This window comes from Lacerta agilis, chromosome 1 (assembly GCF_009819535.1).
Source record: "Lacerta agilis isolate rLacAgi1 chromosome 1, rLacAgi1.pri, whole genome shotgun sequence".
NCBI classification, from domain to species: domain Eukaryota; kingdom Metazoa; phylum Chordata; class Lepidosauria; order Squamata; family Lacertidae; genus Lacerta; species Lacerta agilis.
Genome location: NC_046312.1, coordinates 7,799,811 through 7,825,482, shown reverse-complemented (window position 1 = coordinate 7,825,482; position 25,672 = coordinate 7,799,811). Strand labels below are relative to the sequence as shown.

Below are 25,672 nucleotides of genomic sequence, written 5' to 3'. Positions count from 1 at the left end.
CTGGTGGGATCCCTACTGATTCCAAGGGCAGGGAAGGGATGAGTCAGCCAGGGATCTACCTTCTGCCCAAGCTGCCATGCAAGGCAGGGCCCTGCTGCTCCACAGGCAGGAATGAAGTTTGGATTGTAGCCAAAGTTGTTAGGATATAGGCAGGGGATAAGGTGTTGGGAGTACCCAGTATCAAAACCTGGAGCACCCGTGAAACTCATTGCTTAGCAATGGGCAAGACATTGCTAACTCCAGCATGATGTACTTCACAAAACTGTTGTGAGCATAATACTGTTGGGAAAACGCTCCAGGCTCTCAGCAGCCCCCCCCCCCCCAGATCTCTGAGCATCTTCCGGTGAGCATAGCTCTGGAAAAGGCACCCCCTTCTTCTCCAGGGCGCTCCAGCGACATAAATCAACTTGATTTATGCACACTAGCCTTCTCTCTTGACACAGCAAAAGAAAAAGGCATCATAGTTCTAAGCTACTATTTATTTACACTGTATTACACAGACACAGAATCATGATGCTCTCTCTCATCCAGCTCCGAGAGAGAACAGGCAAAAGTGAAAGTACATCACATAATACATGCAGACAGGACTATATCCAGTTCTCACGCTTCCTCTCAGACAGACCGTGCGATTTCCACTAATCACAAAATGCAGCCTCGGTGGAGTGATTTACTAACAAATACTTGCTTTATTTTTTTTAAAAAAAGTGGAGCTTATAAGAAAAGCTGGATGAGATCCTCTATGCTATACCTCAGGGGTCAGCAAACTTTTTCAGCAGGGGGCCGGTCCACTGTCCCTCAGACCTTGTGGGGGGCCGGACTATATTTTGAAAAAAAATATGAACGAATTCCTATGCCCCACAAATAACCCAGAGATGCATTTTAAATAAAAGCACACATTCTACTCATGTAAAGACACCAGGCAGGCCCCACAAATAACCCAGAGATGCATTTTAAATAAAAGGACACATTCTACGCATGTAAAAACCTGCTGATTCCTGGACCGTCCGCAGGCCGGATTTAGAAGGCAATTGGGCCGCATCCGGCCCCCGGGCCTTAGTTTGGGGGCCCCTGCTATAGCTCATATTAGGTGGTGCAACATAACATTAGTATGTTATGTGTTCCTGCATTGCAGGGGGTTGGACTAGATGACCCTTGGGTTCCCTTCCAACTCTACAATTCTATGACTCTTATGTAATTCTGTGAGTAGAAACTTATCACTGCAGCTTTGGGGGTGAGCACATGTGCACACACAAAAACAGGAGTCATTACTGTACATGGTTTTGTTTTGATTTTGATTTTTCATTTACATAGTGAGCTCACCTTTCTTGTCACCGCAGTGAATGCCAATTCCCTCACCAGCCGGGTCTACCAGTGTATCTGGTGGGCCTTTTCAGTTTCTTTCTTTCTTATGGTACATAGAACAATGATAGGGCTCCTGAGTTTTGTTGCTTTTTATAAGCCTCAAATCTGCTCCAGGAAGAGGTGGGGAGAGATGTCCAGGCAAACAGCAGTCAGCACCAGCCCCTTCTGCATTATCCAACTGGCAGAATCCCCACCCCACCTGAGCTCAGTCCTAAAGATAATATTGCACGCAGGACAGTACCATGGTGAATGTGCCTTCCAGAGCTAGCGATCCTGGTTTCTGTATATCTGCTCTCAAATAAAACTGGAGTGGTACTTAAATTAGTGCAGGTGTATCATGCTGAATTTCATTTTTCGGCCATGTGTCCATTTCTAGGAAGAGGAGAGGAAACACACTATTGAACTGTGGGAAGAAGAGACCATCAAAAACAGCAATCTCCGTGTCCAAATCAAAGGGTTCCCAGAGCTTGTAATGAAGGAGTTTGAAGGTATTTCAGAGTTATGGTATAATAGCATGTAGCAGCAGATATAATGTATTTGTAGCATGTATAACCATTCATTTAAAGCATGATTGATTGAACTTAGGTAGTTTAATTTAGTGGCAGAATTAAAACTTTGGACCGCAGAAGGTGGGATATTGTTTTTCTCAAGGGAGCAGGGACATGACGATAATAATAATACTTTAAAGGAAAAAAAGAAAGCAATTACCTGTATACACGCACTCTCTTATATATCTACTTCCCCTCCCTTCCCTTAGATAAAGTGGCTGAAATAGCATAAATAAAACGATAAAACCAATATATATTATGAGTTCTAGTGTTAAAGCACTGCAGATTTCTGGATCCCTGATACAGCCATCAGCGAATGCAAATAGGTTACATGAAATATTAGATCAGCAGGAGGTCTGTTGCAAAAAGTTCTTTCCCCATTAGGTTTTGAATCACATTGTTTTAAAAACTTACTCCTTCAGGGGGCAAAAAGAAGCGCAGAAAAAGTTGTTGCAATAATTATTACGGAGGATTAGCACTGTAGGAAGAGCAGGATGCCCACAGAGGCAGCGTGCAAAGTACGTTGTGTTATCAATTGTGAAAGTGGACTGTAATCCCTGTGGGATTTCTTGAAAAGGAGGGGTGGACCATGACACCCTGGGGGGGGGGGTGCTACCCCAGGAACCTCATGCTGGAGAGGCAAAGGAATATGTAGGCCTGTGTACATATGGAGAAGCCTTTGGATTGGCTTGAAGCGGGGAGCAGACAAGGTAACGGAGAATAAGTCTGGGAGCCAGAGTTGGCCCTCCAGGCCACTGTATCGCACTGGCGCTGCTTTGCATTTTGAGTGGTTTTGCCTGGCAGGAATGTGCCCTTGAATTCAGGATCTGCATCTGACCCTGGGGTCTTTTCCCCAGGCGCACCAATCAATTGCCTCTCTTTAAATGTAGCTACCTGATCTCTTGGGAGTGTGTAGACTTCCTGACGTTGCTCTCATGGGGTGAGTGTCAGAGCAGCTACACAAAGCCGGGAAGCCAGACAGAAACACCACACAGGGAATTTTAATGATAGGTAGGTGTGTGTGTGTGTGTGTGTGTGCATGTGCACGCACATGTGTGTGCGTATTTGTAAGCCTGTCTTACATTTCTTGTTCCAGAACTCGTGGCTGCTGCTCATCGCTATCGTTTTATCAAGATAAATGAGGCAGAGACGTCCATAAACGAAATCTCCAATGCAATAGAATCGGCATATTCAAAGCAGACTCTCTCTAAAGACCAAAACGCTCAACTGTGGTAGGCATGATTTGTTCAAACAAAATCATAGCATTGGGAAATTGTCCAGCCCAAATTGTCTTGTGCTGAAACCATCCCTGTTAGCCCCTGAACATCCCTGTCTTGAAAGCCCTCAAGAAAAGAGATTCTATAACATGACTAGATAAACGTTGTTCCATCACAAAACTGCTATTAATAAGCTCTAGCTTAATGTTTAACCGAAAAATGCTACTCTCTTATTTATACACATTGGGCGGTATGCAACTAAATAGTTTTGCTTCTGCAAGGATTGTTGTTGTTTAGTCATTTAGTCGTGTCTGACTCTTCGTGACCCCATGGACCAGAGCACGCCAGGCACTCCTGTCTTCCACTGCCTCCCGCAGTTTGGTCAGACTCATGTTGGTAGCTTCGAGAACACTATCCAACCATCTCATCCTCTGTCGTCCCCTTCTCCTTGTGCCCTCCATCTTTCCCAACATCAGGTCTTTTCCAGGGAGTCCTCTCTTCTCATGAGGTGACCAAAGTATTGGAGCCTCAGCTTCAGGATCTGTCCTTCCAGTGAGCACTCTGGAAGGATTAGCACTAGAGAAATGTACCTTGTGCTGTTCCCAAATCTCCTCCAGAGGGTTGGGAAAACAGTTTTAGGGTGAATGCTGGGTGAGAGTGGGTGAGAACATTCCATTGCTCAAGGAGAATCCTTGCAGTGGGGTATTGTTTTGGTTGTTACTTTGCTTTTGTGTTTTAATATTGCAAACCAGCCTGTGATCTTCAGATGAAGGGTGGTATATATTTTTTTTAAAAAAATGTGAATTGAACATTCACTTTATTGCTACATTGCCTACAGCCCATTGGCTTGTTTCCAGTGATGCTCACACAGTTCCCTCTTCCCACTGCAACACCTTGTGTCATTTGCAAAGCCACTCCTGGGGGTCAAGCCCCCCCCCCCCAGGAAAAACCTAGGGTGAGGGGTGGAGGTTTCACTGGGAGGGGTGAAGTGAGGGGAATCAGGCAGCATGTATCCCAGGGCCTGCCTTTCCTGATGTTCCTAACTTTCAGGGGAGGCATCTTAGGGGGCTGCAGTGGGAAAGAAGAAGTGGCACATTCTCCTTGCTTAAGCATCCTTGCATGTATACTGCATTGGATACAGCTCCTTGTAGCCCTGCCCTATCATCAATCAATCAATCAATCAATAAGACTCTCTTGCCCTTTTCTGGGTTGCATAGCATAAGATAAAGTTACAATAAGGTGATGGCACGTTTCTGCTGTTCTCTGTCAGCATGAAGCAAACTTGATGTCTCAACACATCCCATGCCATTCTTTTGACAGCGAGGAGGAAAAGGAGTTGTGGGCTGGGCACGAAGAAGCTGTTGAATTGTTGAACGAGAAGATGGAAGCAAAACATAAGGTCAACATTGAGATAAATGAGCTTCACAATTTGAAAAAATATGAGCAGGAAGAAATTTGCAGGCAAGAGAGTGCCATCCAAGAGCTGAAGCAAATAATGGCTCAAGAGGCCACGGAGTTTTATGCAAAGAAAGAGTGGCTATATGCACAGGTATGTTTTCTGGAATTGCAGTTCCATATAGAGGCACTGCCTTGCTCGGAAAGTATCAGACCATTGGGCTGTCTGGTGCAGTATTGGCGCAGCTGTCCACAAAATCAAACAGGTACCTGGGTTACCTTAAACAGGTGATGCCTGGGCAGTTTGTGTGACCTCACACATGGAAAGCACCTTACAATTTAAGGATGATTCTTTTTGTTAGGCCATTATGTAGCTTTGATGCCCCCATGCCATAAAAGCTGGCCTATCTCCCTACCTTCTGTCTCAATGATAAAGAAACAAATTGCCCTGGTTGGCGGTTAACATGGGTTACAATTCTAACAACTACAACAATATAGGTAACTCAGGATAGCATTTCATGCGTCTGATGAAGCAGACTATACCGTATTTTTCTGTGTATATGACAATGTTTTTTGTGGGCGGGCGGGCGGATGATTGGCGGCGGTGACATCCCTCCAGAAGAGTTCAACAACTCAAGAAATATTGATTTCTTTATTTTGGGTTCAAAATGCAAAATGGGGGTCATCTTATATACAGTAATTCACGAATACTTTGTGCCTTCTTTATTTCTGATGCAAGAGATATAACACAACAACTGCTCTGGAAGTCATTGGTAGAGCTATCCTTAGTAAATTTATCCAACTTTTAAAAACAAGTATCCTAGCAGCCATTACTTCATGGCAATGAACAATTCTGTATCTGTTTTTTTTAAAAACAAATGCCTCTGAATGTTAACAATCAACAGCAAGCTGGTCTGCTTTTATTTAGAATACGAAAGATGCACCTGCCCCTTTCCCAAATAGGTGGACACAGTTAGAAAGAAATACACCCCTTTCCCATCAAGTGCTAAACAATACATGGAGAGTTGCCCTGCTTACATTAAAATTGTTCTGACTGTAGATTGAAGAAATCAGAAGTAGGCTTGCGGCCAAGAAGACTGAAGGTGCACAGAAGAAGGAAGAATATATAGCATTGTATAACGTATGGAGAGATATGCAGATAGAAATTGCTGATCTTCAGAAGGTAAAAGAAATGATGTATTTAGGTAATGAGCTATTTGGTAAACGAAGCATAATTTAATTACTTGACAGAATGGGGGACAGACAGAAATGATCCAATGAGCGCTTCATTTTTGTGCAGAGTAGAATGAAATGGGGTTGCACACAGGAGCACTGCTTGGTGGATTTGCATCCTAGTAAATTGGGAACCAAGCTCCTAATATCGTTGTGGGCTTTGGCATCGGATCGCCAACGTTTTGGACGCAGCCCATCAAATCTTGTCTTAAGGTGGTAGGCAGAGCAGCCACAGGTTTTCCTGCTCAATCCCTCCCTGTCCTTCGGAATCTGCTACACTTGCTGCGGCAAGCAGGACTACAGATGGTGGATCACAGTGCTGCAAAGGGGTGGGCAGGGGGGGCTCTGAGATTTAAAGGCTGTGTGCAGTTGCCAGGGTCTCAGGTGGCCACCCAATCTGTGCTTGAACACAATGTGCTCCAAAGTTGTGGAATCGAGCTGTGAGAAGGTCGGTGTTAGGGGAGAGGTAGTACCTCTGATAGGGACGTGGGTGGCACTGTGGTCTAAACCACTGAGCCTAGGGCTTGCTGATCAGAAGGTCGGCGGTTCGAATCCCTGCAATGGGGTGAGCTCCCATTGCTCAGTCCCTGCTCCTGCCAACTTAGCAGTTCGAAAGCACGTCAAAGTGCAAGTAGATAAATAGGTACCGCTCCGGCGGGAAGGTAAACGGCGTTTCCGTGCGCTGCTCTGGTTCGCCAGAAGCGGCTTTGTCATGCTGGCCACATGATTCGGAAGCTGTATGCCGGCTCCCTCGGCCAATAAAGCGAGATGAGCGCCGCAACCCCAGAGTCGGACACAACTGGACCTCATGGTCAGGGGTCCCTTTACCTTTAGTACCTCTGATGGGGACACGTTGTGCTCCTTCTGGGGTAGTTTGCCCACCTTTGTTCCCCCACCCCGCACTCAGCTCTCACCTGTGGCTCCTAGAAGCTGTCAGCATGCGACAGTGGCCACACCTCAGGAAATGGCTTTGACTGGCCGGCTAAACCAGGTGAAGGGTAGTCAATGGGTCATAAACCTTGGGTGAGTTAGGGACTTCCCTGCATGCAAAGACAGGCTCCTGCAGATTGAGTGGACGAGACCATAGTGGGTCCAACGGTCAAGAAGGCAGTTTCCACATGTGCTGTAGAGGGAAGTGAGGGGCAGGTGGGGCTTGTCAACCTGGGAAGGGAGCCCATTTAGGAGAAGGAAAACTCTGATCTTAAACCTCTGCTGCCTTAACAAAATAAAATAAAAAATTCTTTCCAGTAGCACCTTAGAGACCAACTAAGTTTGTTCTTGGTATGAGCTTTCGTGTGCAGGCACACTTCTTCAGATACCTCTGCTGCCTTATGGAACATCTTTGAGCGAAGAAAAGGCTAAGGAGTAAACCCTACACAAATCCAGAGTGGAGTCCCTACGATGGTTGGGTGGCACTTTGTACTCACCCTTCTGGCTACTCTTGTAGCCAGACGTATTGCTCTGCTTTCCTTGGACCACATCAGCAAGGCCAAGAAGGGGGGGGGGCGTGTCTCGTCGTCTGGGCAAGCTCAGGACCTCCATACATAATGCCCAGGCTTGCCCCCTGCGAAGGTCACTTCAGTGCTGCTAATGCAGTGGTTTGACTTCACCCCTAGAGGCACACTTCATTGTCTCTTGAGACAGAGAGATGCCAGCAACGAAAAGGTTGGCCAGTCAATTTACAATATTTGCCTGATCAGGAAGAACTTTCTGACGGTCAGAGCTTTTTGACAGTAGAACTGTCTCTCTCTGAAAGTGATACACTTTCCTTCCTTGGAGGTTTTAAAGCAGAGTTTGGGTGGCCATCTGTCATAGATGCTTTAGTTGAGATTCCTGCATTGCAGAGGGTTGGACTAGATGACCCTCAGGATCCTTTCAGTCTCTACAGTTAATATGATTCTATATGATTCTAGGACCAGTGTGCCAAGCCTGGTTTTAATGCTATAACCACCCTGAGCTTGTTTGGATTGCAACCGTAATTCCAAATACAAATCTAAATAATCAGGCTGTTAATGCCTAAAGAGAAGCACATCTCTCGTAAAGCAATGGCAGACATATTAGGAGTGTTAGCAGTTCTGAATTTTACTTTTGCATTTGGTAGCTCCATAGTTCTCAGAGGGATGAGCTAGCAGAAATGTTCAAGAATATCAGACAACTAATTAAAACATATGAAACAAAAAAGGCAGAGAAGGAGGATCTCATCAAAAAAAAGTAAGCAACAAGGGCTGCTTTCTTACATTTTTATATGATTTTTTTAAAAATGTGGAATTTATCTATTTATTTTAAAAGGACAAACAATTGCTCTGGTATGAAACAAGATGTGCTGCATATATTATTTTCCCAATCCATATGTTTCAAGGCACAACAGAAGCTGCCTTATTATACCAGATCAGACTATACATGCATCCTGGTCAGCGCTTTCTGCTTTGACTAGTGACGGCTGTCCAGGATTTCAGATGGAGAAAGGCCTTTCCCATGACCTGTTGCCTGCTCCTTTTTAGTGGGAAATCCCAGAGGCTGAACCTTCAAGCTGAGCCTGCATTCCGCTGATGAGCTCCAGCACCTCTTTTGTGCAAGATTCAATTACAACCAGGGGGCGTCGCAGGGGAGGGGCGGGGGGCCCCGGGCAACGCCCCTGCTAGGGGTGACACACCGGGGGCGGCCCCGCCCACTGGGCTTTAAAAAAAATATTACTTTTTAAAAAATTCTTTTGTACGAGTGTGCCTCTATGCCGGGCTGCGCTGCTGGAAGGGGGGGCTATTTTCGGCACTGCCGGGGTGGAGCCGCAGGAGCGGCCAGCGAGGAGGGGTGTCACCCCCCCTCGCTGGCCGCCCTGCGGCTCCGCCCCGGCAGCGCCGAAAATAGCCCCCCCTTCCAGCGGCACAGCTCGGCATGGAGGCAAGGGTGGGGTGCCACCCCCTCTTGGCTGGCCCGCCCCTTGCCTCTTTGCCGAGCTCCACTGCTGGCTGGCTTGCGGAGCCGGGGCAGGGAGAGGGGCCGTCCCTCTCCCTGCCCCGACTTGCGCTCCGCCAAGGGAGCCCGGGCGGCAGATTCGGGAGTCTTTGCAGCCCGCAAAGACTCCCGAATCCGCCTCCCAGCACCCCTTCGTGCAGCGGCTGCTCACGCAGGCACGAGCAGCCGCGGCACGAAGGGGTGCCGCAACCGGGCGGAGGCTTCGGGAGTCTCCCGAAACCGCCACCCGGCACCCCCTGTGGGCGGGGCGTCGCGTGCGTCATGACGTCATGACGCACTCACCGCAATGCTCCGCCCCCAGAGGTGCCTCTTGGCTTGCCGTCCCCGGCAGCCAAGGGGCTAAGAACGCCCCTGATAACAACAACAATAATAACAATTCACATTAAAGTGGGGTGCAGGGTGGGGAGACAAAGGACCATGCTGCACAGGGAAGCAGGGGAAGGTTAGGCTGCCGCCCTGGGCATGCTTACCTGGGCATACGCTCCATTAAACACAAGAGGACTTATTTCTAGTGAGTAGGCAGATACAGGATTGCTCTGTTCTTCTTCTTTGGCGATCACTTGTAGCCAAGTAAGATTGCCTTCCATGACACAGTCTTAACAGTGAGTCCATAAGTGACTGTGGAGGCCAGTTCTGGATCCACACATCCTTCCACAGTGGGGACATAGGTTCCTGGCGGAAGTTGATCATGGTGAGGGTTTTGCCAAACGTGCCTTCCTCTTAGCACATTTCTTCCAGGACCAGTGTGGTGTAGTGGTTAAGAGCGGCAGACTCCTAATCTGGGGAACCGGGTTCGTGTCTCCGCTCCGCCACATGCAGCTGCTGGGTGACCTTGGGCTAGTCACACTTCTTTGAAGTCTCTCAGCCCCACTCACCTCACAGAGTGTTTGTTGTGGGGGGGAAGGGAAAGGAGAATGTTAGCCGCTTTGAGACTCCTTCGGGTAGTGAAAAGCGGGATATCAAATCCAAACTCTTCTTCTTCTTCCTTCCTGAGTGAGCGTTTTCAAAGCCCATGACGCCTTTGGTCAAGGCTGTTCTCCAGTTGGAGCGCCCACAGGCCAGCATTTCCCAGTTGTCAGCTTTGCTCACAAGGGTCATAGGAACGTGCACGCCCACTGACCACAGACAAGGTGATGATCCAGCAAGTATGATTGGTCTGTTAGTCTTCCAGCTGCAAGGCCAATGGCTGACTCTCATTTTTACGTATTGCTGATAATTCTGATACTGCAGTGCTCTTACAATGGCAGCATGCGACATCCAATGGATGGCAGTTCCTTCCTTTGCACAGAAATAGCTTGTCTTAATTTTTCTACGTTGAAACAAAATAAAAAATAAAAATTTCCTTCCAGTGGCACCTTAGAGACCAACTAAGTTTGTTCTTGGTATGAGCTTTTGTGTGCATGCACACAAAAGCTCATACCAAGAACAAACTTAGTTTTTCCCTAAGGTGCCACTGGAAGGAATTTTTATTTTGTTTTGACTATGGCAGACCAACACAGCTACCTACCTGTAACTTTTTCTATGTTGTTCTTCAGGTCTGAACTTACACATAAGGCAGACAAAATGGGTGCCGACTTCGATCAGGAAGCAGAAGATCTGCGACAACGGATAGCGAGGTATGAAGACAAGGATATGTATCCTTTGACAAACTGTTCTCCCTGACTTGAGAAGTATTATAAAGCCGGGACTACTGGCCCTAGTCCAACAGTGCGCATTCTTCATGTGCACAGTTCCCTTTTTAAAAAGCCTCTAGCTGTGCTGATGTGATTTGCGGGGCTGGGGCGGGATTCAGTCCAGATTTGTTCCACCCTCGAAGCTACTGCAGTGGCGTAATAGCAGCTTCTTTCACAGATGGACAAAATCCCAGCTACTGACTTGAGCTAGAGAATTGCCATGCAGGTCCCCTGTTTGCCAAGGGATTTCTCCTAACTCCCAGGCATAGCTGTCAGCCCCATTATTTCATTCAGTTAAATAATAATTGGCCACATTGAGAACTAGACTCGATGAGGTTTCGGTCTATTCTTACGTTCTGTGGTCCTCTGAAAGTATAAACCTTTTGACAACGGTTTTTGTTCAGTAAAATTACCAGCACTGCAATTTGTTTCTAGGCTGAAGAGAAGCTGGAAACGATCATGCGATCCTATAGAAAGCTAAAACACCGAAAACGATGCTCTCAACACACAGTTTAATATTTATCTGAAGAGGAAGATAAGGCCTGTGCTCAAAGAGACCTGCTTGCGGAACAGTACAGTGACTTTTTAGTGACTTGTTGAATGTTACTAGAAGTACAAAGTTCTATTGCAGTGCTGCATGATAAGGAACCCAGCTCTTTGAATGAGATTTCTTCTGTGAGAAGAAAAACTCTCCATAGTGCACTTCACTTAAGAACGTGTAAATCAAATGCAGGGCAGAGGAAGTTAAAAGTTCAAAAGTGGTCTTTTAATACAGTTTGTAGGTCGCTATAGGGATGTCTTGCGTGAATCGGGCAGAGATGTCCTCCTAGTTCCCATGCCCTACTGTTAATGAGTATGTAACTAAGCCTAAGCACGTGAAATTGAAACAACTGTATATTGCTTCTGTATTTACCCCTGCTTCCCTTTCTCCCCAGTTACTCTGGTGCTCCCCATGTCAAATTTTGGAAAAGCACCTCGCCCACTGAAGCTAGTCGTCGCCTTTAATTTCAGTAGGGTTAGTTGAATACAACCCACTGAAATCGAATAAAGCTTTCAGGGTGGGCTGCTTGTAAATGAACAGGTTTGCAGGAGATTTGTTCTCTGAAGCAGAATGCTGGCCAGTTTCAAACTACCCATTCCCCAGTGCTGATGGTTGCTAGCTCAGGCTGGCCAGCATGGGGTTGTCACAGAAAACAGAGCTGTCGTGCCACCACAACAATAAACCCCTGAAGCAGGAACTGAGGTACTACTACTAATAAGAATAAATTTTATTATTTAAATGCTGCTCATCTGACTGGGTTGCCCCAGTCACTCTGGGCGGCTCCCAACAGAATATTAAAAACACAAGAAAGCACCAAAGATTAGAAACATCCCTATACAGGGCTGCCTTCAGATATCTTCTAAAAATCGGATAGTTAATTTCCTTGACATCTGATGGGAGGGCATTCCACAGAGCGTGTGCCACTACTGAGAAGGCCCTCTGCCTGGTTCCCTGTAACTTCACTTCTCGCAGTGAGGGAACTACCAGAAAACCCTTGAAGCTGGACTATTAAAATACATTTAAAATATCACGGATTAAAAACTTCCCTAAACAGGGCTGCCTTCAGGTATTTTCTGAATGTCACGTAGTTGTTTATTCCCTTGACCTGTGATGGGAGGGCGTTCCACAGGGCAGGCGCCACTACCGAGAAGGCCCTCTGCCTTCTCTGTAGAATGTGTGCTTTTATTTAAAATGCATCTCTTGGTTATTTGTGGGGCATAGGAATTTGTTCATTTCCCCCCCCAAAATATAGTCTGGCCCCCCACAAGGTCTGAGGGACAGTGGACCGGCCCCCTGCTGAAAAAGTTTGCTGACCCCTGGTCAATCGTGTAACCGGCTCTCTCCTTGCCCTTCCCTTGATAGATTTGAGAAGTTGTCCAACAAGCTCACCGAAAAGCTTGACTTTGCGGCGAAGCGCTTAGTGGAGTTGAGAGACCTGGAGGAGGAGACGGAACGCCTGCAGAACATCTACGAGTAAGTTCCATTCTGAGTGCTTACCCGTTCATAGACCGTCAGTGGCTGTTGACCCTGATGGAAATGCTCCACATCCAGTGCGGGAGGCAGCATGCCTCCAAATAATGGTTGCTTGGAATTGCAAGCACTGGGAGCGCCGTCTCGTTCAGGTCTTGCTTGCGGGCTTCCCAGAGGCACCTGGTTGGCCAGTGGTGTAGCGTCAGCTGCTGGTGCCCGGGGCAGGGTAAGTGTGGCGCCCCTGATGAACTTACTCGCAAGCCAGAGCCCAGCAGAGAGAGATACAGAGATGCTGCCACTGCCTCTCATCCTCACCTGCCCCCAGTTCAGGCCTGACCCAGGAGTGGAGCTCCAGCAGGGCGGCGCTGGGTTGTTGCGCAGGAGCGGAGGAGAGGAGCCCAGGGGTGGAGCACGCTCAGACATCCCTTCACTGGTCTTGAGGAGAAGGAGACGCTGCCGCTACCTCAGCCCCAAAGGCCCGGCCTGGGCACGGCTTCTCTCCCTGCAGCTCTGGACTAGAGGGGGAACCTGTCATGGGGGCGCAACCAGGTGCCCCCTAAAAAAATGTGCCCAGGGCAATGCCCCCAGCCCCGCCCACGCTAGGCCTCTGTGGTTGGCCACCGTGAGAGTGGGATGCTGGACTAAATGGGTGTTTGGTCTGATCTACTCCCCAGATTGCTGCAGCGTAGGCACCGCCTGTGGTGCCCCACACCTCTTAAGGTACCCTGCGGCAATGGATCAAAATAATATTGTTTTAGTCTTTGAAGAAAATTACAACCAAGCCTCCTAGTTCAGTGTTATCCCACTAGATTGCGCACATGAGGGGACCTCCGAGATTTTGACTGCCTAGGGCCACTACCACCAGTATACAGTAAGCAGCACATAAATGGCGCACCAGAAATCTACCAAATCATTCCACGTTTTAAATCTTACATTTGTATCCAAGAATTGAGAGAACAATGTGCAAAATCTAATACAGAAGCCACAACAGAAAACTAATTCAAGTTTGTACAAAAGGAAAATAGGGCCACTACCACAGCTTGGTGGTAGCAGCTGGAGATGCTCCTCAGAACTCTGCTTTGGGAGGAGATCATAGAAAATTGATTATTTAGTATCACACTCTCGTTTCAGTTCCTCACAGACCGGCTACAGCAGAGAGCTAGGAAGTTTAGAGGTAACATTAAACAAAGAAGCTGAGAGAAGGTAAAATATTATCTGAAAGTAAAATATTGCACTAAATACTTGCAGGACGTTTGTGTCAGATTCATAAACATACATGTGCAATTCCCTGATGCTGCCAATAAATGCTGTTACAGTGGAAACCTCTGTTACCGTACCGTCCTCCTTACGAACGCTTCAGGTACGAGCTCCACTAACCTGGAAGTAGTTGCTCCTGGTAGCAACCTTTACCCCAGGATGTGAGTGGAAGTTGTGCGGTAGCAGCGCAGGTGGCAGCGGGAGGCCCCCATTAGCAAAAGCACGCCTCAGTTAAGAATGGACCTCCGGAACGAATGAAGTTTGTAACCAGAGGTAGCACTGTATTTAGGTCTGGATATCAAACTACCCTTTCCCAATTCATAGAATTGTGTAATGTAAACACAGGTACAAGTGCTAGATGTTCTGTGCCTATTGGGTCTGGCTTGTTTTCCTTTTCTCTCTATCAGCCTTAGCTCCACCAAACCTACAAGCACACCCTCGCCAAGGGTGCAAAATCCCCTGTGCAACTTGGAGAATTTGAACCGTGGAGGATCACAGAATTCTCCATTAGCCAAATGGAAATCCTGGTCAGAAATGGGAAAAGTGCAGTTGATTTAAGGCAGTGGCTACGCAGAAGGCTTAATAATTGCAAGAGCGCTTAGGATATAGATTGGGAACCTCTGCCTTGGTCAGACCACACCTGGAAAACTGTTCTGAGCACCACGATTTAAGAGTGATATTGACAGGCTGGAAGGTGTGCAGAGGAGGGCAACCAAGATGATCAGTGGTCTTGGAAACCAAGATTTATGACGAATGGTTGAGGGAGTTGGGGATGTTTAGCCTGGAAAAGAGGAGACTGAGAGGAGATAGGATAGCCATATTCAAATATCTCAACCAGGAAGAACTTTCTGCCACACCCTCTCCCATAGGAGCCATTTTGTGACTGGCACCCCCAGCACTCTCCCCAAATTCAGAATGATCTTTCTCAGCCTGCATATTATTGCTTGTTGTTTGCCTCCTTGGGCTCCTTTGGGAGGAAGGGCAGTATATATATTTAAGCACAAGTAAATTAATTAGACTAAATTAGTGCTCTCTTTTTCTGGATAGCTTTCTCTGTTCCAAATATCCTGTTCTTTTCTGGGACTGTGATTGTTGTTGTTTTTTTAAATGATGAAATGTTGGAGATACCTTTCAAAACTGTCTCTTCAGCTGCTTTATTTTAAGAAATAACTCTTGATCTCCGAGTTACCGTGTACGAAGAAGCACTTTGAACATTTGCAGCTACTGTGTTGTTGTTACCGTTACCATAAACATTATCAGCAAAAGGAGATCCTTGTACAGGAAAGGTGACTGAACCCAACATCACTGTTCAAATTGACCGTTCAATTAACACTCTGTGATGGCTAATATGTGTGGCTCTCTTCCTGCTAGAGAAACCCTTCAGAACCAACTTGCTGAAATCACAGCCAAGTATGAGAAAGTTTTGAGTGATCAGGAAGAGTTACTGACCACTTCAAAGGAAAAGTCAGATGCTGGTAAAATGCATCTTAATACCTTAACAAAGCAGGTATGATACCATCTTGGACTGGCTGGATGCAGTGGAACGGTGGGTGGCACCAGCTGGGGAACCCCCAAAGGTCAAAGGCTCAGAGCCCAGGGATTGGTGTTGGGACTACAGTAAGTGGTCAGAAAGGGAAGATTGGGAGGAGGAGGTGTCTGAAGCTGAAGGGGTAACAGGGCTTGGTGAACAGGAGGAGTCTGTGGCAGAGAGAAGTCCAGGATCAGAAGCTGAAGCAGGGGACGAGGGAGGCCAAGAGGCAGAGATGAGTCAGGCTAATGCAAGTTTCCCAGGACCAGGAGAGGCATGAAGCAGGAGGAGCAAAGACAGACTTGCCTGTGGAGTCTCAGATTGCTTAGGAAGGACCCAGGAGAGGAGAAGCCTTAAGCAGCTGTGGGAAGGTGGGAACATTTAGTATCCACAACTGCCTCATAGAGGCAAGATCCTGAGCATACTTTGTTCCTTCTGGTAAAGAGTTAACTGCACTTACTTGGTGTGATTTATTGCTGACCCGTTCCTGTCAGATACCCACTATGTGCCTGAAACCAAATCCACGTGGATTTTCTGCAGGTAAAGTGAAACCTGGGATATAGCAGGGTTTCATAACCTAAACTCCTAGATTTGTGCTCTCCCTGGTTAACATTTAAATACACACATTCTCCATCAGGTCCCCCACCCCACTATTTCACAGGAATGGTAATTATCACTGTCACTCAGCATTTGGGGTGCATTGATTTCTCACAGACACAGCACAAAAGGAAAAAGGGATAGGGCAGGAAGAGGGAAATAAACTCAAGGACCATTCCTTAAGTTACGTTGTCCTTACAATGGGCAGCTTGAATGGAAACAGTTCATAGAATCATAGAGTTGGAAGGGACCCCAGGGGTCTTCTAGTTCAACCCCCTGCAATGCAGGAATCTCAGCTAAAGCATCCATTACAGATGGCCATCCAACCTCTGTTTAAAAACCTCCAAGGAAGGAGAGGCCACCACCTCGCGTGGGAGTCTGTTCCACTGCTTAACAGCTCTTACTGTCAGAAAGTTTTTTTCGAACGTTTAGTCGGAATCTCCTTTCTTGTAACTTGAAGCCATTGGTTTGAGAAAACAAGCATGCTTAGGGATGGGTGGAGCCAAAGTCATCTCTCTGCCCAGCTGTGGAGCAGAACCTGCTTTCTCATCAATTCTTCCATGGAAATTGATTGAAATTGCCAGTCAAAACTGCATTATGCTTCGAGCCAGACTAGATGTGATGCCACCAGATCTGTGAGTTAGGTGCTCCTCTGCCATGTGTCTTTTTCCTCTTTAAATGGGACTCTCCTCTGCCCCCCAAACACACACTTCTTACTGCTTCCAACAGAAAATGCAAGAATATACAGAAGCCCAGAGTTCCGTTTCTGTCTGGTCAAATTGTGCCTCCCAGTCTCTTGAGGGCCAAGAATAGCAGAAATGATCCCCGCCCTTGCTTTTATTCCCTGTGACTAGAATGAAGAACTCACAGTAGAACTATTGAGGACCCAAGACTTGGCCAAGCAACTCGCCAGCAAACTGATTAAAAGGCAAGCTTACTACAAAAAACGTGATGCCAAAGTGCAGGCGGAAATCACTAAGCTTGAGGCAAGAGAACCATCTTTTTGATACGTGGCATAAGCATATTTTATGTAACTCTCCAGCTCCCATTATCCCCAACCAGCATAGCCATGGGCTGGGATGATGGCATCTAGTGGGTGACATGTTCCCTTTCTGTGATTTAGTGCTGAGATCAGAGAGGACAGATAGATCTCTGTGCCCGACATAGTATGATGTCAGATGACTGACATCATGGGTGTGTTTTGTGAGCCAAATTCAGAGGCCTAGTGGGCCCAGTTGGGCCTGCAAGGCAGAAATTCTCCCAACTTTAAGAGGTTCCAAGTGTAGCCCATAGAGTCTCCACCACACTCGGCACCAGATACTGACCTGTTGAGGACTAGGAAGACATGGCGTTGGTAGGGTTAAGGGCCCTTCTGCTATGGCATGCCTCAACACCACCCATTCTATATAAATGACTGCTGCATGTGTGAGGGGGTCAGAAGAAGTGTGCTGAATTTGCAGCCAGGAAGGAATATTGACCCCCTGGTTTGTAGCAAAGATGCCTGAGCATCAAGATGATGGGAGACGCCTGACTGGGCATGGAGGGCAAGCAGTGGTTTGTGGGAAGGAGGCTCAGCTGGAGATGCAGGGGAGGGTGTTCAGTCCTAGGGAGGGGAAGGGCTGAATGGGCAGGTGTCCTGCTGAGGTAGGGTTGCATTGGGAGATATATATGGTGCAAAAAACTATACCTATGACCTGTGGTCATCTAGCAGTTGGGAAGTTGGCCCAGCAACCCATCTGAATATGTCACTATTGCTTGACTGCTGTTAGCATCTGTCTGTCTCGAGAGACAATGGAGTGTGCCTCCAAGGGTGAAGTCAGACTGCTGTGCTTGCAGCACCAAAGTGACCTCCCTGGGATGCAGGCCTGGGCAGTGTGTATGGAGGTCCTGGGCTGCCCAGACGACCAAACCCACCTCTTGGCTTCGCTGATGAGGTCCAAAGGAAAGCAAAGCAGCACATTTTGCACCACCTTGGCTGCAGGAGTTGCCAGAAGGAGGCGTAAAAGGCTCCATCCAACCATTTTAGAGACCCAACTCCGGATTTGTGTTGGGTTTACTCCTTATCCTTTTCTTCACCCAAGGATATCTTGCAAGGCCATGAAGTTTTAGGGTCCTTCTCCTAGATGGGCTACCTTCCCCTGCTGATGAGCTCCATTTGCCCCTAACTTCCCTCTACAGCATGTGCAGAAACCGCCTTCTTAACTGCTGGACCCACTATTGGTCTCAACCGCTCCATCCACCACAGCCTGTCTTCACGTGCAGGGAGAGTCCCTAACTCACTGAGGGTTTGAGACCCATCGGCTTAACTGTACTGTTTTGAGAATCCCAAACATTTTGGACAGGCCAGCTGTTTAATGCATCATCAGACCATTTAGGAAGCCCATTGCCCCTTCGTTCATTCCTTGTGTATGTTCTATTCATTTTCTCTAAAAGAACGAATATCATACTGTAACAAAACTTACAATGGAAAAGGAAGAGCAACTGAAAGTTAATATCCCACTTTCGGAGCAGTTGAGAGTGGAATTGGAGGAAGTAACCGCTGAATATACCATCCGGAAGGAATTGTATGACGGTATGCCTTGAGTAGTTTCCATAGGACAGCAGCTTTTTCTCCTGCCTGTTTCTAAACTTTGTACATTCCATGACATCACAGAGGGATAATGAGCACAAGGGAGCGCAGGCTTCCTCTTCCCCCAAACCTTCTTATTATATTGTATTCTGCAGATAGGCGTCAGGGGACATAGGTCAGGGATAGAGTCCATGCTTTCTCAGCTGAAGTGCCTGGTGCCATCCCTGCCATCTTGAGCTAACCTGGACTGCTGTTGCCAATCTTAGCAGACAGCAATGGACCAGGTGGACAAATACTTTTATCCTCCCAATAAAAGGCAGCTTCCTGTGGGGTGATGGTCGGGGGTTTATATTTTTTCTACAATACACAACTACTTCTTTTTAATCCCATTGGATTATCAAAGCAGCTCGTAACATCAAAACGCAATAGAAACAACTGTAAATGCAGCCCACAACCTTACCTGTCATTTAGAAAATACCTGAAGGCAGCCCTGTTTAGGGAAGTTTTTAATTTGTGACTTTGAATTGTATTTTGGTATTTGTTGGAGGCCGCCCAGAGTGGCTGGGGAGACCCGGCCAGATGGGCGGGGTATAAATAATATATTATTATTATTATTATTATTATTATTATTATTATTATTATTATTATTATTATTATAAAAACACAGCCATTAAGAACAAATCTTTTAAAAAGAAATCCACCAGCAGGTTAGCCATCAAAAGACTGTTCAGTAGGCCAGGTTTTAAATCGTTTCTTCTGAGGTCAGTGAGCTCTCCAATCCCTTGGCTAGATTTGAGATGGATTTGGGTAAAAACAGTTAACTTTCAAAACTTTCCATTAACTTTATGTAGTTCAGGGCCTGGAACACTCCCGGCGGTTAGAATGCAGCAAGTTGGGGGAAAGGGTCAGAGTGCTAGGCACAGAGCCAAGGGGCCACTACTTTTGAGGAACTTAAACCATGTGAGTGGAGCACGTTTCTAGCACTCAGTTACCTGTCCATGGTCCTGCAGGCCTTGTATTTGATCCTCTTCTCTTGAACCCTGGATCTGTATTGTCTGCCTCCTTGTCTCCCAAAATAATGGACTGTGCTCCTGGATCGTGGTTCCTGACCTGACAGCTGGCTGGACCCCCTGCCTTCCTGACTGCCTATGGGCCTTGCTGCCTCAGAAGAGGAAAATCCATAGGCCAGGCATAGGCAAACTCGGCTCTCCAGATGTTTTGGGAGTACAACTCCCACCACCCCTAGCTAACAGGACCAGTGGTCAGGGGTGATGGGAATTGTAGTCCCAAAACATCTGGAGGGCCGAGTTTGCCTATGCCTGCCATAGGCAGTTGCAGAAAATGTTAGGGACTAGAGCTGTTCTCCAGATACAGGAATTAAGATAGAGCAGGCAGGTCTGAACTTGTGTGTAATGAAAGGCTTCTGTACCTCTCTGGTCTCTGTTAGGGAGATCCTACTGGGCTATTTGGCTGCTGTTGTGGCTTATATTGTTGTTGTTGTTCGATCGTTCAGTCATGTCCGACTCTTCGTGACCCCATGGACCAGAGCACGCCAGGCACGCCTATCCTTCACTGCCTCTCGCAGTTTGGCCAAACTCATGTTAGTAACTTCGAGAACACTGTCCAACCATCTCATCCTCTGTTGTCCCCTTCTCCTTGTGCCCTCCATCTTTCCCAACATCAGGGTCTTTTCCAGGGAGTCTTCCCTTCTCATGAGGTGGTCAAAGTACTGGAGCCTCAACTTCAGGATCTGTCCTTCTAGTGAGCACTCAGGGCTGATTTCTTTAAGAATGGATAGGTTTGATCTTCTTGCAGTCCATGGGACTCTCAAGAGTCTCCTCCAGCACCATAATTCAAAAGCATCAATTCTTCGGCGATCAGCTTATATTAACTTAAGTAAAATGGAGTCTTTCCTCCTCCTGTTTTGTTTCTAGAACTCCAGGAAGAAATGATCACACTAAATAAGTGCATAGACAAGTCGACAAAGGAGACCGCCAAACTCACCAGGCTAAAGGTAATCACTCTGGTGTGATCTGTGCTTTGGGGGGGGCATCAAATTTCTGGCAGCTCAGCTTCTGTGATGGCTGGTCCCTTATCCAAGCACTCCAGGGGTAAATATGCACACAACTTGAAGCTGCAGACCAGTGAAAGCTTCCTAATCCTAATGGTTAAACATTGCTAGTGTACTGCTTTGCTACACGACCACATCACATGCTGACTATCATCTCTACGTTATTTTGCTGATGGAGTTAAGCTGGTCACTTGGGAACTTTAAAGTGAGAAGGACGAGTTTCATGGAGAAGTGGTACCGCCCAGCATGTGGCTTATTCAAATAGGTCACACAAGGAGGCCACACAATAACGGCCTCAGGCCTGGGTTATGGGATGGATGGCTCCACTGCAGAATGTGGCCATTAGCTAAACTGAAGATGAAGAAAACCTTTTGTGGCCTAAAGACAGAATTCCAGAAATAAAGTAAATTATCAAACCATCAATTCTAGCACACGGGGGGAGGGGGGAACCCCAAATTGTATAATTTGGTATTTGAATCATTTGTATTAGGAATTGTATTTATAATTTGGCATTGTTATAATGAGGCTATTTTTGGATTATTGTAATTGAAAACTAAGAAAAAATATTATTATTTTTTAAAAAGACTGCATTCCAACTTCCAGGCAGGAGTTTATTTTTATTTTTCTTCTTTTTAAATTAATTTTCCCAAAACCAAAAAAATACAAAAAATACAGAAGAAACGAAAAGTAAAAATAAATAAAAAATAAATACAGAAATATTAAAAAAATCATAGAATCATAGAGTTGGAAGAGACCACAAGGGCCATCCAGTCCAACCCCCTGCCAAGCAGGAAACACCATCAAAGCATTCCTGACAGATGGCTGTCAAGACTCTGCTTAAAGACCTCCAAAGAAGGAGACTCCACCACACTCCTTGGCAGCAAGTTCCACTGTTGAACAGCTCTTACTGTCAGGAAGTTCTTCCTAATGTTTAGGTGGAATCTTCTTTCTTGTAGTTTGAATCCATTGCTCCGTGTCCGCTTCTCTGGAGCAGCAGAAAACAACCAAATTCACAGACCAAACCAAAAATTCCCCCCAAACATTTACACACTGCTAGATTGCAGGGGAAAACAACAACCTAAAGGCGGTTTACAATTGATAAAACTGTAAAGTCAGTAAAAAGATTACAGCCCTACTTTAAAACATACAAAATATTTATGCAGTTTGTAGGATTTTATCTTTGTATAGTAGGCTTGTTCCTACAACCCCTCACACATCCCTCTCTGCCTTCTGTCCAGGCCGGCGAATAGGCTTATCAGAGTTTAAGGATACAGTCCAGCTGGGCACAAAAGAGGGCCAGTGAAAGAGGGCCAGTGAGGGGGGTGGCTGGGGGGAGGCTATGGCCTGAGGAGAATCCCAGGAGCCAAATAGGCGTTGCTGGATAAATAACAGGGCAATCCAAACTCCCACCCATTTGATGGGGTGCAGGTGCCCCTCCCTCGAGTGACCTCCTCCATTGGTGCGGATGCTCTGCTGGCAAAGAGCACCTGACCAAAAGGTGTGCAGGCAGAGAAGCTACCACCAGTGGTAGCCAAAAGGGAGTTTCAGGAAGGGGCAGGACTGGTGTAGGATCTGATGGATCCTGTGTAGACCCTGCTGCCACCATGTGACAACAGCCAAGCAGAATCCAGGCCTCTTCTCGGTGCCAGTCTGGGAGCTGTTGCAAGAAAAAGGTGTTCTTCCCTTCTGCCTTGGTTGGCACAAGCACTGGGAGGTCTGGGTGCGGTGCTATTTGAGTTGACACTGGGCAGAATGGAAGCTGTATCAGGGGAGACTGCCCCATGGTGATTCATTTGCACATGAAACAATGGATGTCACAGCTAGAGTAGCAGGAGCAGGAGCCCTGAATTTAGGAAGAATTCGTGCCCTACTTTGTTTTCCTGCCTCCTCCCCATCCCTTTTATATAGTGTCTTTTAGACTCACTAGGTAACTATTCTTTCCTCAGTCTTACGCAAAGAACGTAATAAAGACCAACAGGGAGAAAGCATTAAAGCAGTTGCAAAGCTTCACATATTCTCTGAAGCACCTTGAGAGAGATATCTATGAGATTAATAGAAGGCTGTACATTTTGAACGGAGAAAACGACAGATTAAGAGCAGTGAGTATTCCGAGTCTGCCTCTGGCAGCCCACACCTTCAGGAAGTGGAAGTTAACATACCGCAATAGCGTGACACGCAAACCAATACAAGGACCAGGAAGAGCTTTGAAAATGTTGTTTATTGTACTTCATTATTGCTTTTGGGATATTTTTGTTGTAGTGAGGAATGCATGTATTCTGGGTGCACCAAAACAGGAAGCTGCCAGACTGGGGAAAGTTGGCATTGTGCAATTTGGTCTCTGCAAACCCTAGAAATGGCTGCCCCACTGCAGGAAGCCATTCTTAGGCATTATTTTACCCTGTTAAACTTGCTCTGCCTGTTTGTCTCTGGTAGCTGCTAGCTGCAGGGAGGGTGCCATGCTCACTATGGTTGCACATTTGACTGGGTTGTGGATTCCCAGTACAGTGATTGAGCCCATTTCTTGCTCTCTCTTGCCTTTGTAAATATTCACTTTGTAAATATATATATATATATATATCCCACCTTTTTTTCTCTACCTTTGTACTCAGGATACATAGGTGCCTTAGGTGCCAACCCACTTAGGAGCCTCTGTCATGCATTTGACACCATGGGCTTCCTGGCCTATGAAAACCTGGCCCAGGCTTCCTTCTTAAATCACTGAAGTTTACAGAAAATTTGCTGGTGTGGTTCTATCCGAGATAGCTTGGGAAAATTCAGTAATTATGCAAATTTTAAATATTCAGTCCTGCCCATGGAATTTAGGTTTCCTTGGGGCAGAGTACACAAGGTGCAGATATGTGTGAAAGAGGCATATAGAAGTGAATGGAGAGATGTCTTATTCACTGTAAATTTTGTATGTTTTCATCCGAAGCTTCTTAGGTCACAGGAAATTTCTAAATAGAACCGGAATCGAAGGGGTAAACGTTGGGTGGTTTAATGAGTGCAAGGGTACTTTCAGGTACTTACAAGGACTCAAATCACAGGGCTAGCACACAGTGAGCCCCAGTAGCAGAGTATTAAACTCACAAAAATAAGCAGCACAGTAAAGCATTAGGAATATAGGTTGTTAGATCTTTTTAATCCCCTTCAGCTGTACACAGCAGCTGACCTGTTTTTACCCCTCGTGCAATGAGCAGACTGCATACTCTTAAGTAAGTTTAAAATTATTTACTTACAGATTCAAGGTCTCAATCTTGCATTGTTCCATGCAGCAGCAAGGATAACGTAGGCAAAATACTCGTGTGTAGAAAATACAGAATATAGTTCCAAACATGTGCTTTAAGCTTGGGAGCAAGCCTAGACATGTCTTCCTTCAGTGGGTTACATGATGCAGAGAGAGAGAAAGGAAGAGCAAAAGGCTTCACTTCCTCTCTCTAGGGGGTGTGAACTAGCTGAGCCTATCTAGCAATACAACTCTGTGGTCCTTTACCACTTCGTGCACTAACTAGCCCCATGCCTGCTAGATGTATTTGACTGCAATCTCCCACAAGAAAAACAAAATGTGACTTAAGAAATGATAGGCTTGTTGTATATCATTAACAAGGACACGTCAGATGCTGACCCACTGGGAATGTTTTTACCCTGGCAGGGCATTGCCTTTCTCAAAGAAGATATCTCTGAAATCGAAAGTGAGGCAAAACTCTTTCAGTCAGAGAGGCAAGAAACCCAGAAAGCTACAAAAGAGCTTCATGGTGAGTGACGTGTGGGGCATGAAGTTGATTGCTGCTGCAATACAAGTCCCGCATTGGAAGGTTGCTTCCAGACCGCTGCTGTTTCGCAGGTGGGAATCAATCACATACCTGCAGACTCAGGTCACACAATGAAAGTGGATTTGGCACTCTTGCACAACAAACCTACCTAAACCCCACCACCACGAAGAAAACAACACCGCAAAGCATGGCGTAACAATCGCTTGACGTAACATCCCTCTGTACAGACAAATCAGCATGAATTTTCAGTAAACTGGCCATCACGCATCTCCAGCGATATGGGCTGTGGCTGGCTTTCCCAAGAAGCTTTTTAGGTCTGTGGCTTTATGGCTGCCTTTCCTCACGGCTGGTCCACCATGCTGAGCAATCAAAACTGTCTTTTCTGAAATGTGGCTCTGAGCTGGTGTTCAGCCAGAACGTACACACCGCACTGAGCAACCACAGACCCACGTTGGCAGTGCTGCAGTATGAGATTCTAGGGAAGGGCTATAGCCCAAGGGGTAGCAGAGCAGCTGCTTTTAATGCAGAAGGTCTCCGGTCCATGGCATATGCAGAGAGGACTGGGGAAGGCTGCCCCCTCCTGAAATCCTGGAGAACCATTGTCAGTGTAGAGAAAGGCCAGACGGACCCGTGCTCTGACTGCAGGGCAGCTTCCTATTCCTGCATTGCAGGAGGTTCACAGAATTGTAGAGTTGGAAGGGACCCCAATCCAACCCCCTGCAATGCAGGAATCTAGATGACCCTCAAGGTCCTTTCCAGCTCTACATTTCTATGATTCTAAGCTGCATTATCGCTGAAGACCAGGCTTCCTCAAACTCGGCCCTCCCGATGTTTTGAGCCTACAATTCCCATGATCACTGGTCCTGCTAGCTAGGGATCATGGGAGTTGTAGGCCAAAAACACCTGGAGGGCCGAGGTTGAGGAAGCCTGGCTGGACAATGCATGCCCAGGGGGATTCCTTGGAGCTGCCGTGGATCAGCATAAAAGGCCAGGTGGAAACAGAGGTGTCAGTCAAGGGGGAAATCAGTGTGTATTCATGCACACACAGACATACAGTAAGGCAGTGTTTTTCAACCACTGTTCCGCGGCACACTAGTGTGCCGCGAGATGTTGCCTGGTGTGCCGTGGGAAAAAGTGTGTTTATTTGATTCCCATTCAAGAGAATTACTTTATATATAGTCAATATAGGCACAGAGTTAAATTTTTTAACATTTTCTAATGGTGGTGTGCCTCGTGATTTTTTTCATAAAACAAGTGTGCCCTTGCCCAAAAAAGGTTGAAAAACACTGCAGTAAGGTACGTACGAATGATAAAAATGTATCTGAATCTGCTCCATGGATTGACACCCCATGTACAATACACAGGGCAGTTTTTTGTTTTATTCTTGCGTTTGCAGTGTTCCCATTATTGAGAGAGGAGAGTAGCAACAACCACAATGGGATCCCTATTAGTAAGCTACCCAGTTTCA

The 25,672-nt window shown here is 46.6% G+C and overlaps 1 protein-coding gene across 1 annotated transcript in view; it reads left to right on the top strand.

Moving 5' to 3' along the window:
• LOC117060469 (coiled-coil domain-containing protein 175-like) overlaps positions 1-25,672 on the top strand; it is a 33,069-nt gene that overhangs the window by 5,027 nt on the left and 2,370 nt on the right. The window contains exons 3-16 of the mRNA XM_033172705.1: positions 1,739-1,850; positions 3,007-3,142; positions 4,448-4,676; positions 5,583-5,705; positions 7,857-7,966; positions 10,264-10,344; positions 12,248-12,415; positions 13,544-13,615; positions 15,041-15,176; positions 16,649-16,780; positions 18,228-18,366; positions 20,298-20,377; positions 22,381-22,533; positions 24,084-24,186. Coding sequence (XP_033028596.1) covers positions 1,739-1,850; positions 3,007-3,142; positions 4,448-4,676; positions 5,583-5,705; positions 7,857-7,966; positions 10,264-10,344; positions 12,248-12,415; positions 13,544-13,615; positions 15,041-15,176; positions 16,649-16,780; positions 18,228-18,366; positions 20,298-20,377; positions 22,381-22,533; positions 24,084-24,186 — 1,774 coding nt within the window. The remainder of the gene's footprint in view (positions 1-1,738; positions 1,851-3,006; positions 3,143-4,447; positions 4,677-5,582; positions 5,706-7,856; positions 7,967-10,263; positions 10,345-12,247; positions 12,416-13,543; positions 13,616-15,040; positions 15,177-16,648; positions 16,781-18,227; positions 18,367-20,297; positions 20,378-22,380; positions 22,534-24,083; positions 24,187-25,672) is intronic.